This window comes from Canis lupus, chromosome 26 (genome assembly GCF_048164855.1).
Source record: "Canis lupus baileyi chromosome 26, mCanLup2.hap1, whole genome shotgun sequence".
In the NCBI taxonomy this organism is placed as follows: domain Eukaryota; kingdom Metazoa; phylum Chordata; class Mammalia; order Carnivora; family Canidae; genus Canis; species Canis lupus.
In genome coordinates this window covers 4,816,439-4,828,856 of record NC_132863.1, presented here as the reverse complement: position 1 = coordinate 4,828,856, position 12,418 = coordinate 4,816,439, and the positions used below count along the sequence as shown (strand labels likewise).

The following is a 12,418-nucleotide window of genomic DNA, read 5'->3' as shown; positions in this document are numbered from 1 at the left end:
AAATAAAAGGAGGAGCATGGGGAGAGGGAACAGCTAACTCAAATTTATCTTGCGAGCACTTCGAGTCCCAGTCTATTTGAAGACTCCGACCCAAAAGTAAAAATAAAATGTAAGGGGCGGGGGCCCGCTTAAGAGATGACAATTCAGGAGATGCTGGGCACACCTGGAGACTCAGTCTACCCGGGGCGTCAAACCCCGAAATCACAAAACGAGCGAGGAGGCGGCCGCTGTGCGTGTGCGCAGGGCGCCCGGAGGGGAGGGGCTGGGCAGGGGTCACGGCGCCGCCGGCCTCGGGTGGCCCCGCGCGAACCCGGCGACAGCCTACACCTGCCCGCGGGAACAATGCTGGGCCCCGGGGAGGAAGGTCCTCGCCGCCGCCGCCGCCGCCCCCGCCCCCCGCCCCCCGCGCCCCGCGCCCCGCGAACCACCCGCGAGCCCAGCCCCGCGCCCCGCGGCGCGCCTCACCCAGCAGCGCCCGCAGGTGCTTCAGGCGCGTCAGCACGTCCTTCTTGGGGTCCAGCACCTTCTGCGCGGACTTCTTCACATCCCCGTGGCTCCTTCGGGAGAACATCCCGCCGCGGGAAACCCGGGCCCGCCGGCAGCACAGGAGGCGCCTGCGCCGCGCGAGTCACCGCATACGGGCTGGTTCGGCGCGTGTCGCGCGAGCCCCCGCCGCCCCCCGCCGGGCCGCCGCCGCCGCCGCCGCCGCCGCTTCAGCTGTGGCTCCGGGAAGGAGGGGCGGGCCGGCCTCGGCGAAGGGCGGGGCAGGAAAGCGGTGTAGACGCGGAACCGGCGGCCCCGCCCCGCGGGAGGTGCCGGCCAGCCCTGCGGGCGCGGCGCACGCGCACACGGTTTGGACCCGCCTCTCGGGGGCGCGCCCGGAGCGCCGCAGCGCCGCCGCGAATCGCAGAGAAGCTTGACCCATAAACACGCTGTACTACAAGTCCCAAGATGCACTGCGACACAGCCCTCCAATCAGGCTGGCGCGTCTTAGGCACGATGAGAGTCAATAGGCTGGGTCTGAGCACGTTTTTCCTCACCGGGCTGTGGGCCGCAAGGCCTCCAGGGAAATGTAGTTCTCCAGTGGGGGGCGGGTGCCGTGACAACTTCGGAGGGTCCCCCAAGCTGCTGGACAGCATCCATCCGCCTACTTCCCCAAGAGGCCCTGAGCTCGCAAACCTTCACTCCTTGGTGTATATTACCAACCCAGTTACTTCTAGTGCAATGTGAACCACAAGAACATCTCAGTAAGAAAAGTTTCAAGGCTCCTAAAGTGCAAACCATTTTTCGTTTTGACTTCTGAACTCACACCAGGGAGGAAATTGAATTCCCTTTGACCATGCTAAAATCGGACCTCCACTAAAATTAATGGACCTTCACACTAAAATTAATGGCTTTGGCAGCAGGAAGGGCATCCCTAGACTCTGGGTAAGGAGTCCAGCCAATCCCCTTGGTCCCTGAGATCCAACTTCACTTGGGTTATGAGGTTCTCTTACTCAGAGGGCTCCTCAGGATCTTGTTTCTTTCTTTGTAGGAAGTGCACGTTCTCTGTATTGTGCAAAGCCACATAGCAATCCAGGAGCAGAACCAGAAATGGAACCTGAGGGACCTGACTCTCAAGTTGGTATGCTTTTTAAGGTTAGGTGCCTGTAACCTCGAGCAAAACTCTTTGGAAGATGGCCTGGAGGTTTCTTACAATAGATCTATACGATAATTTACTGGCATCTGGATCCTTCCATGCTCCAAATTTTGACAATATTTGAGAAAGTGCTTATGCTGGCTTTTTAAAATCATGTGCTTCCTCTCCAATTGGAACAACACAACTTTTTCTCCTCCAAGGGAAACCTGTAACTTGGGGTGAAAGCCAGAGATTTACATAGCTTTGTATTCTCATAACTGGCATAATATTTGACCTCTAGAAGCACTCAGTAAAAGTTTGTTAAATAAAATGGAATAAAAGCTAAAATAGTCCTATTTATCTCATCCAGGCATGCAAAAACATATCTTCTAGTTGTTAGAGCCTCTCTATTTTTAGAGTTGTCAAAATAGCCTTGATAGCACTAGGACATCTTCATGCAAAGAAATATTATTTAGCTATAAAAAGGAATGGACTACTGATAAACCCAGTAACATGGGTGAATCTCAGATCTAGATGAATCTAGCATAGGAAGCCCTACTCAAGATGATGCCAGCCTGGGTCCCCAGATGACCCCTTGAAAAGGGCCACAAACCCTCCAAGACTATTGCAAGAGAGAAATAACCTTTTCCTTTAAGCCATTTTGGGTGCTATCATCACAGTACTTAGCCTGTACCTGGTTATGCATAGTATGTCACAGTATTCACTGCCCTGTTCCCTTAGAAGAAGACACCTTTAATTGAAAAAATAGGATGCACCTGTCTTAGGGAATTCAAATTGTCTATCATACAGCAACCTGTCATTGTCATCAAACATTTACTGACCTATGTGCAAGGCATGAATCTAAACCTTGGAGATAAAAAGATGTATAAGATGTAGTCTCCTGTCCTCCAAGGCTTTCAATCTAGTTGAGGGACAGAACAACTAAATAAATGAAGAGGTAAGGGACAACATAAAGTAAACATGTGACACTGTGAAAAGTTGGTAACACCAAAAACAGGCATTCATGCTTTGAATGCATCTCATCCATTATACCTAACCTTTGCTTACTGATGAAAATGTAGAACTCCAGGATTTCTCTAAAAAAGCAAGAAATATAAATCATTACTTCGATGCCTATAAACCCATGTTTAATATTCCACATGAAACAAAAATAAAAGAAAAATACTTGTCATTTTCTGTTGCTTTCAAAAAATCATTCCTACAGAACTGTGAACTCCTTGAGGACTTTACCATCTTTGTAATTAATTCTTTATTTCTGGAGGTTCAGAGTGCCAAGCATTTTTCAGACACTTACATGCTGTTGAATTAATGTCCCACTTTCACCAATAAATGAAGATAATTAATAAATGATAGATAAACATAATAAAGTTTAAAACTTCTGAACTTAAGAACTATGAGAAAATAAATTTCTGTTAGTTTAAGCCACCTAGTTTGTGGTAGTTTGTTGCAGCAGTCGTAGAAAATGAATGCCACCAGATGCTGGAGAGAACCCACTGTGACTGTCTAGCAAGATCAGAATGAATGATATTAATTATAACACTTTGAATACATAAAATTCAGGAATCCATAATGATATTCAAAAGAATTTTTTCCATGTCCTAGGTGAGTGTTTCAGGTAGAAGACATTGCTTGGGGCAGACTTTTTTTCTTTTTTAAGATTTATTTATTTATGATAGAGAGAGAGAGAGAGGCAGAGACACAGGAGGAGGAAGAAGCTCCATGCTCCATGCACCCGGAGCCCGACGCGGGACTCGATACCAGGACTCCAGGATCACGCCCTGGGCCAAAGGCAGGCGCTAAACCACTGAGCCACCCAGGGATCCCCTGGGGCACACTTATTTTTTTTTTTAAGAGTTTATTTATTTGAAAGAGAGAGAGAGTGAGAGCGCGCACGCAGGAGCAGGGGGAGGGGAGGGGCAGGGGACTGGGAAGGGCAGAAGGAGGAGGAGGAGAAGACTCCCTGCTGAGCCTGCGGGCTCCAAACAGGGACACCGGGATCAGGACTGGAGCTGAAGACACACACCTAACTGACTGAGCCAGCCAGGAGCCCCCAGGCGGACTTTTCGTAAAAAAGAAAAGAATGTAAGAGCCCTCAGGTGGCTAAGACCCTTTCTCAGTAACAAATGCGGAACCTGATCTGAACTGGGCATGTGTTTCAAGAATCTAACAGGGAAGAGTGAAGGGCTGTAGAGCTTTGTAATTTCCTCCATACATCACTTACCAGAAAAGCATCATGTTTTCCTGATAACAGTAAATTGAATTCAGGTGTTCAGGAAGACAGAGCCCAAGTAACCATGACAGAGTGATGGAAATGAGAGACCAAGAGCTCTTTATTCCCAAAGAATAAAGAGAAACACTTGCCAATTCCTGATGTTATCTGTAATAGAATTTTAGATTTTAATTTTGTTTTTGTAAACTATTTACATAAATTCAAACTAACACATATTTACTGAACAATAGATATAGCTAAATTGTGATGACTGGTTTTGCACTTCCCATCCTTTTCTATTTTGCTGAAAATTGATCTTTCAAGGACCATGTGAAAACTGCAATTCCTACCATCATTGATGTTAAACACTTATCAAACAGTTCTATAATTCATCATTGTTGGACCTATGCCCAGCATAGGGCTGGTGTCAGTATTCAGTCAATATTTGTTAAATAAATAAACTCATTCATTCATTTCTTCATTAATTTCTCAGTCAGGATTATTAGGAAATGTTGTTTAGTGCAATGTTTTCAATTTAACTGATGTGTTATATATCCAAATTTTAAAAGTCTACCCTTCTTTCCTCAGAAATATTTCTAAAATATAAATAGACTTCTCTGTCTTCTTTAAACAGCTTATTCATGGTTTATGAAAACATATTTGTCCCCCCCCCCACACACACACACACTGTGATCCCCTTCATTGCCTCCTAAATTGGTGTTGCTGCAGACACAAAGGAAATGCCTAGTAGATCTTCTCCCCCAATTTTGACCTCAATTTTCCCCCAAATTCAGTCATTGCTATCAGAAACAATTTGTCTTTTTAACTTCCATAGATGGAATCATTCTATATGCTTAGACCTGCCAGCTCTTAGTTTCCAGATAACCTAAATGTTAATATATTTTACTTTCTAGTTTTCACTTATCAGAGTTTTTCAATTTGGAAGGATTTGGGTTTGGTTTTTTTCAGATTGACTAAAATATCTTGTGCCCGCACATTAATCCTAGTTGTCATGAATATTATATTAATTTTAGTATATGGAAAAATTCAACTTTTAGCTGCAGATTTTCCTATCAGATAAGCTCATTGTGCCTGTACTCAGGAGTAAGATCTTTTAGTATGTCAGACATACTGCGGAACTTCATTTAGATTCTGTTGCCACAGAGAGCCAACCCCTTGTGACCAACCCCCCCCCCCCCCATGACAGTCTATTTTGATCATTGGAGTTTTGCATTCTTATTTTCTTAAAAAAAAAAAAAAAGCTACAATCTAATAAATTCAAATTTTCCTTATATTGGCTTTTACCCTGAAATATTGACTTATTCATTCAATGTGCATGTTGTGACCCTGAAAACCTACACCTATCTAAAATTCCTAAGAAATAAGGGGTGGCCCTTCATAAGAATGAAATGCCAAACTCAATGCTTGAGATACAAGAAACCCAATGTCCTCGTTTTCCAGATGATATATTACTGTAGAAACTGAAAATATATTTTTTCTTCTCCAGAAATATCTCTTAATAGTTTCTTTCAAAATATCTGTCAAATGAGGAGATTTAATATTTAACTTTAAACTTGACTATAAATCATTTTATATGAGAATTTCACTTCAGGACAGACATGAAAAAGTTTTTGAAAAAGTACTAGCTGTTTTGATATGTCTGATGGACGCTTGATAACAAAGCAATGCCTTAAAGGGAAAAAACATCATCATGTTTCTAAATTTAGTCAAGCAGATGTTTTCACAGTTGTGTGTTTAAACCACAATGTCATCTGCTTTGGATATTTTTTTTTTTTATCATCACAACAGTATTAACATTGCAGTGGTAAATTGTGGAAACATGTCAACATTAGAAAAATATAAGCCCACAAGTAAGTATCATAAGAACTTTTATAAATTAAAAAAAATGTATCTTTGAATAATGTTGGAAAAAATCAAGAATCATGGAAACTATCTAAATAGTAAATCAACTTGAATAGAAGGATGATGCACAAATGCTAGAGAGGTATAAAATTTCATGGGTGAGAAGCCTGTGAAAATGTGCTCATTACCTCACCTCTTCCTCCAATACACAAAATGCCATTAGGTTTAATATTAGATAAGATTTACTCCCTAATTTAGGACAAGGTGCTAGATTTTCTAAAAATGCATGTAGATTATAGAATTTCAACAAAAACTGCTCGTTCAAAATGGAGGAAATCCATCACACAGTTTTACTTATAAATTCCTGTAATTTTCTAGAAAAAAATCAATTTCAAAATAATTCTTAGAGAACAACAATTCTTATCAACCACAAAGCAAGAATACAAATTATTTTACTAGTCTACATGTAAATGTATGTCCTAAATTGAGACTGATTTTACTTGGTTTTTCAGACAGCATTCTCAGTTTAAGCAATAGAAATTGACTGGCTATTTAGGTAATTATGATTCATTTAAAGAATGCCAGGCTCTCAAATCAATGGAAGGTTGGACTTGGAAAATAACTAGAAAAATAGATACCAAGGGAGGTCTGTGTTAAGTTTTTTTAGTAACTAGATGGAAATGAGACCGCCAAGGCAAGCGAGGGTCCAAGAACAGATTTTATTGCAGGCACCCTCGGGCGAGGTTCCACGACTCCCCGGGGAAAGAGAGTGAGTCGAGGAAGTCAGTCGCGCCAAGACAAGGTGGCCGGGGGTTTACATAACGTTGTAAGGCAGAACGGTTTCCTATTGGTTGGCTCATATGCAAAGGAAGGATTGCAATCCAACCAGAGTGACCCTCACTATGCAAAGGAAGGATTGCAATTCGACCAGTCAAAGGTGACTTCCTCCTCTGGGGTTTGAAGGGCGTTGGGTTCGGTTGGGGAAGTCCAAAGGAGAGGTGTAAGGGTCTGCTCAAGCTGTCAGCAGGTCATTGGTCCATTGGCGTCCCAAGTGGAGGTGGTGACAGGAACCTCAGCCATTTTGGCATATCCGCCATCTTGAGGAGTTTCCCTTCCCGCCTGGCCCCAACAGTCTGGGAGGCCCAGACAAGTCATAGAGCCGAGCACATGGGTCAGTATGCCAAGGCTTCCTTGACAATGAAGGACCTCCCACCATCCTGAACATCTCCAAGTTCAAAGTCCCAAGAACATCCAATTGGCCAAGCCTTAGATGGATGCCTACCTCATGTGTCCACCCACCTGGCTGCCCTGAATCAGGAAATCTGAGGTGCTAGCCCTTTTTGTAAAGTAGGAGGTACCTACCTCCTACCAAGACTATACAGAATAGGACATACCCCCCCAAAACAGTGAAGTATATTATTGGAGGAAGGGATGTTGGATGCTGAGTAGCTAAAATAACAACAATAAATAGTAAACAATAACAAAAACAGTAACAAAGCAAATCATCATCATTTCTGATTCACTTGACATAAATTAACAGGTGTCCTGGAATATGAAAATGACCATCCATTTAACTGATTTATTTTTTTTTAAGATTTGTTTATTTATTCAGACACACACACACACACACAGACACACACACACACGGAGGGGGAGAGAGACAGAGAGAGGCAGAGGGAGAAGCCGACTCCATGCAGGGAGCCCAACGTAGGACTCGATCCCGGGTCTCCAGGATCACACCCTGGACCGAAGGTGGCGCTAAATCACTGAGCCACCCAGGCTGCCCCACTTAGCTGATTTATAATTAAGATCTAGTACTTCAGTAAGATGATTGGAAGACACGGTTTACTGCTTTCAGTAAATCTTAAAGGAAGAATTACATCTGACAGTTTTCTTCCCCAAATTTTATCTGGGAAACCCCTGATGTCACTTAGACATAGGATATGTGCAAATTATACAATTATTAAAATCATCATACTGAATAATTGGAAGGAATTGAACCATATTGTTGTTTCTGTTTAGCCAACACCAAAGAATTTAAATGTCACAGGAAACATTACTAAGTATCTCCCTTTCTATCCTTTTATTTTCCTTCTTTTTTCTGAATTGAAGTACCTCTCCATGGGCCACACTTTTATCACATTTTAATGTCCTTCTTGGTCAAGTACATCAGGTGTGACTCAGCAGTAGTCCCAGGGCATATTTTACTTCATCGGGTTCCTGTTAGACCAAACCCATGAATAGTTTATGGGTCCTTTCAAAAGCGAAAGTCATAAATCAGATTATAGCACATCGAATTCATAATTTCATTCTAACAGTCATAAAACAACAAAAGTAACACCCCACAGTGTGAAAGGTTTGGTTTAAACAATCTATCCAAAAGATGTGAATTGAGATTTTTCTCCATTACTTAAATGTTCACTTTTAAAATCAAAATAATAAGCCTCTTTTTTTGGAGCCTCTTCATTATCTGAGGACTTTCTGTGTCATTCAACTATTCAAAAAGCATTTGCTGAGTTTCTTTCTGCTGGTCATTTATTTTAGTCACTGAATAGATAGAGATTTAAAAAAAAAAAAAAAAAGACATGACCCTTGTTCCTGAGATGCTCACTATCTGGTTGGGTAAACTAACTGAAGATGACCCTTACAAAATAAATATGAAGCTGTGTTTATTTTTAACTTTCAGAAAGTATTAAGAGAAGCCCCTCATTTAATTTGCCTTTGTATAATTCTGCCCCACTCCACCTCAGCTCTGGTTGTGATATTGCCTACTGTAAATGTAGGCTAAATAATTTCACCTAACTGTCAAGTGTTATCAGCAAGGAAATCCTGGAATCATAGAACATTTTGAGAGTAAAATGTGCCTGGCAGATGTATTCCCTCATCAGAAAAAGGAGAAATAAGAACCAAAGTTGGCTAGTGATTGGTTGTCACCAGAACTAGGGATGGAAACACTTACCTAAATCTGACATGATGGTGCTTGTGGCACTAGGATGACTGGACAATGCCATCTCATCTGAGTACTATTTTGCAAAGCAATTTTGTGCACTTTCTCCCATTCAATCCTCGCCACACAGCCCATGAAGCTGGGGGTTTTATCCTCATTTTGTCTAAACTAAGAGAAGTTGTGTGGCTGGCCCAAGGTCATCCAGCTCACAGGAAGCAGGTCAAAAGGACAAATCAGAATAATTTAGATCAACAAAGCATAGGAAGTAAATAAATGACTTAGTTGGTCTCCTGCAACTGCAGATCAAGATAGACCAGTTCAAAAAGAATGGGAAAGACTTATGAAGGAGAATATAAAGACTTGCTGGAACTGAAACCTACCAAGACTTTATACTCTGCCTTTAGAACCAGAGGTTCCTTTAACATTTATCTGGACAAACTTCAAAGATAGGCGACTTCTCCAAATCTCTAGTTAATTAATAGTCAAGCTATGTAAGAAGTTCAGGTCTCTTGATTTCTAGGCCAATGCTCACCTTAACCACATTATTTGCTGGCTAGAAAGGTCAGTGGAAGCTCATTCTTTAGTAAAAACGAGTAGGAGGGTGGGCTAATCTTTTACAATGGTTATTCTCAATGAACCATACTCTTAGTGTTTGTATGCCCTTGTATTTTTCTTTTCCCCTAGAATCTGAGCTGATTCTATGATCTTTTTTTAAAAAAAGATTTTATATATTTATTCATGAGAGACACAGAAAGAGAGGCAGAGACACAGGCAGACGGAGGAGAAGCAGGCTCCATGCAAGGAACCTGATGTGGGACTCGATCTGGGAATCCAGAACTACACCCTGAGCCAAAGACAGACATTCAACCACTGAGCCACCCAGGCATCCCTATAATCTTCCCTAACCAATAGGACATAGAGGAAATGACAGGGTGCCAGTTTCCATTGTAAGCCTTAAGAAGGCCTGGCAGCTTTCATTTTTGCACACTGGAAGAAGCCAGTCACCATGTAAGAGGTTTGACTATTCGGAGACTGCCACCCTGTGAGATGTCTAATCTAGCCATGTGGAGAGACCACATAGAAAGGAACTGAGGCCTCTGGCTAACAGCGTCAGCTGAGCTTTGAGCCAACAGTTAACACCAACTCCTCAGCCATGGGAGTGGCACCATCTTGCAAGTGTACCCTTCGGCCCCAGTCAAACCTACCAGCCATGTAGAGCAGAGATGAACTGTCTCAGCCAAGCCTTACCCAAATTATAGGATTGTGAACAGATAAACAGAAAGGTTGTAATGAGCCATAAGTTTGGAGATAATTTGTTACATAGCAATAAGTAGCTAAAAGAGAGAAGTGTGTGCTGGTAGCCCCAAGGATCTGGAACTAACAAATCTTGAAAACTTATCTCCTCAGCTAGACAAAGCCATACATACTGCATCCAGTGGCTTATCTCTGACATCCTTCTGGTTCTAAAATTCTCTGTAGCTCATCCCTATGACTCAAAATAAGCCTGATATCTAAATGATAAAGAGATTTTTGCCCCCAGAAGGTGACTGGCCTGACAGGGATTGCTTTTCTCACCAAGGATTAGAAATGTAGGTGACAGGAAGGGAGGGAGAATGGGTCTTCCAGAAGTAGAGGCAGACAGAAGAAGTAGCTCCAAGAGTTTGGGTGCTGGCAACAAGGAAAGAAAACTTGGTTTGTCTCCATAAAGGACACTGGGAAGTATTTACAGACTAGGTAACTGAATATCCATAGGAAAAGCACCAAGCAAGCCTGAGATAGGCAGGTCACCAGAAATTGACTTGAGAAATTAACTTTTCGATTCATTATTACAGGAAGCACTTAAATATGTACTGAACTTGTAAGTAGTTACTTGCAGCTGGTGAGCAGGCAAGAACATAGATGGAGTCTCAAGAAAAGTCAGGAAGAGGGCAGATCAATTATCTATACCACCAAGGTGTTACATGGCAACTAACCACAGAACTTCAGTGCTGTACACCAGTACACATTTATTCATCTCTTGGGTCTGTGGGGTTCGCCCAGTCTGGGTTGGGCTTGGCTGCTCTTGGCTGAGATCACTTATCTCAGTGTTCAGAAGCTATTAGCTGACCTAGTGTGGCCTTTGATGGAATGACTGAGGCAACTCCACCATGGTCCATATTTTTCTCATCCTTCTCCTGAAACCAGTGGACTAGCCTGGGCATGTCCTTCTGGTGATGACAAAGGGCAGAAACGAGCAAACCCAACCCAATTGCACAAGCAGTTTTAAGCCTCTAATATGACCATTAATGAATCTACCATGGAAGTTATTTTGTAAAAATCAACCATGACAGTGGAAAAGGGAATTTTTTTGAAGGAGCTATCAGTACCTTCTGTCTGATTAGGCAGCATTATTAGCCTGTGGGGACTTGAAGCACAGGAAACTTGCCTCTTCAATGAGGAGAGACTGCTGCTCCTCATGATCCTCAGTCCCTTTGTGACATTGTTGTGAGCGTGCTATGAAGGCACACACACAAGCTGTGTCTTTCCCCAATGTCAGCTTCATTCAGTCATAAAGCAAGATTAACATAATTATAAAGTAGGTTCAATATTCCAAACTCGATGACATTTCATCACCTATGTTAACTTAGCTTCTTACATGTTACAAAAAGCAAAGCATAAGACAAGTCACACAACAAACAAGATAGAACAGGGACAAACCAAATGCAAAGTCAGCCTGTGAGCATGCAGCTGAAATAAGTCCTCCGTCTGGTCTGGGTCAGCTCTTGGCATGTGCTGCCTATTATGTTTTGGCAGTAGAGGATCTCTGTTACATTCCGAGATCAATTGGGCAGAGTATTTGGCAGCAGCTGCCTTTGTGATGTCATAGATATGAAAGGGTCAGTGTCTAGATAGTCAGTTTGCTGTAAAAATCTTCCCTTTCTAAAGGGATTTAATGAGTCTTGGGCCTTTGGAGATGTCCTCTGGCTCTTCTGGTTATCAGTTCTGGGTGATGCCAGCTGTTGCTGGTTTTGACAATATCTGGTCTTAGCTGCAATGCCCTTGGTTGCTGGCATCACTGCCTGACATAAATTATGGCTTGACATAAGTGACTCCATCTTACTATCTACAAACTTTAAAGGATTTATCTTTCTGCCTGGTTATTCACATAACTATCCTTTGGTGACCACCCTTCAAGAACCCCTGCCTTTTTGAAGGCATATAGAAACCACTGGACTTTGGAGTCTGGGGAAGAAGGCTGTCCTGAGGGTTAGGGAATAAACGAGCTGTTGGTGATACTAGTGGATTTTCCAAGTCTCTGCTACAAGACCCAGGTGTATTCTTAGGAAAGAATTGCTGAAATGAGAACAGTGTGATAAACTCAGTTATATTACACTTCCCCTACTACAAAGTAAAAAGAATGTGGATGATTGATTAAAAGGCAAAATAGGAGGCACCTGGGTGGCTGAGTGGTCGAGCATCTGCCTTTGGCTCAGGTCATGATCCCGGGGTCCTGGGATCGAGTCCCACATGAGGCTCCCTCGAGGGAGCCTGCTTCTCCCTCTGCCTGTGTCTCTGCCTCTCTCTGTGTCCCTCATGAATAAATAAATAAAATCTTTTAAAAAAATAAAAGGCAAATAGATAGTAAGATATTGCCAATGTTTATCTAGGAATCCCAAGGTGGGGGTGGGGGGACAGAGCACCCGTCTTAAGTCTCATGATTATCAAGAAGAAGACTGCTGGAAGGTGGGACGTATCATTCGAGAACTGCCAATTCTCAATT

At 42.7% G+C, this 12,418-nt stretch overlaps 1 protein-coding gene across 8 annotated transcripts in view; it reads right to left on the bottom strand.

The window, feature by feature from the left end:
• RALGAPA2 (Ral GTPase activating protein catalytic subunit alpha 2) overlaps nucleotides 1-11,284 on the bottom strand; it is a 327,019-nt gene extending 315,735 nt beyond the window's left edge. For 3 of the 8 annotated variants that reach the window (XR_012018148.1, XR_012018146.1, XM_072799835.1), the window contains exon 1: nucleotides 466-696. Coding sequence is in view for 2 of the 8 variants with exons in the window: in XM_072799835.1 (XP_072655936.1) it covers nucleotides 466-571 (106 nt within the window). In the remaining 6 variants the exon portion in view is untranslated. Of the gene's footprint in view, nucleotides 1-465; nucleotides 699-11,024 lie in introns of those variants that run through there. The other 5 variants (XR_012018149.1, XM_072799834.1, XR_012018147.1 and 2 more) reach the window with 4 other exon arrangements.
• Between the last annotated feature and the right edge of the window lie 1,134 nt (nucleotides 11,285-12,418).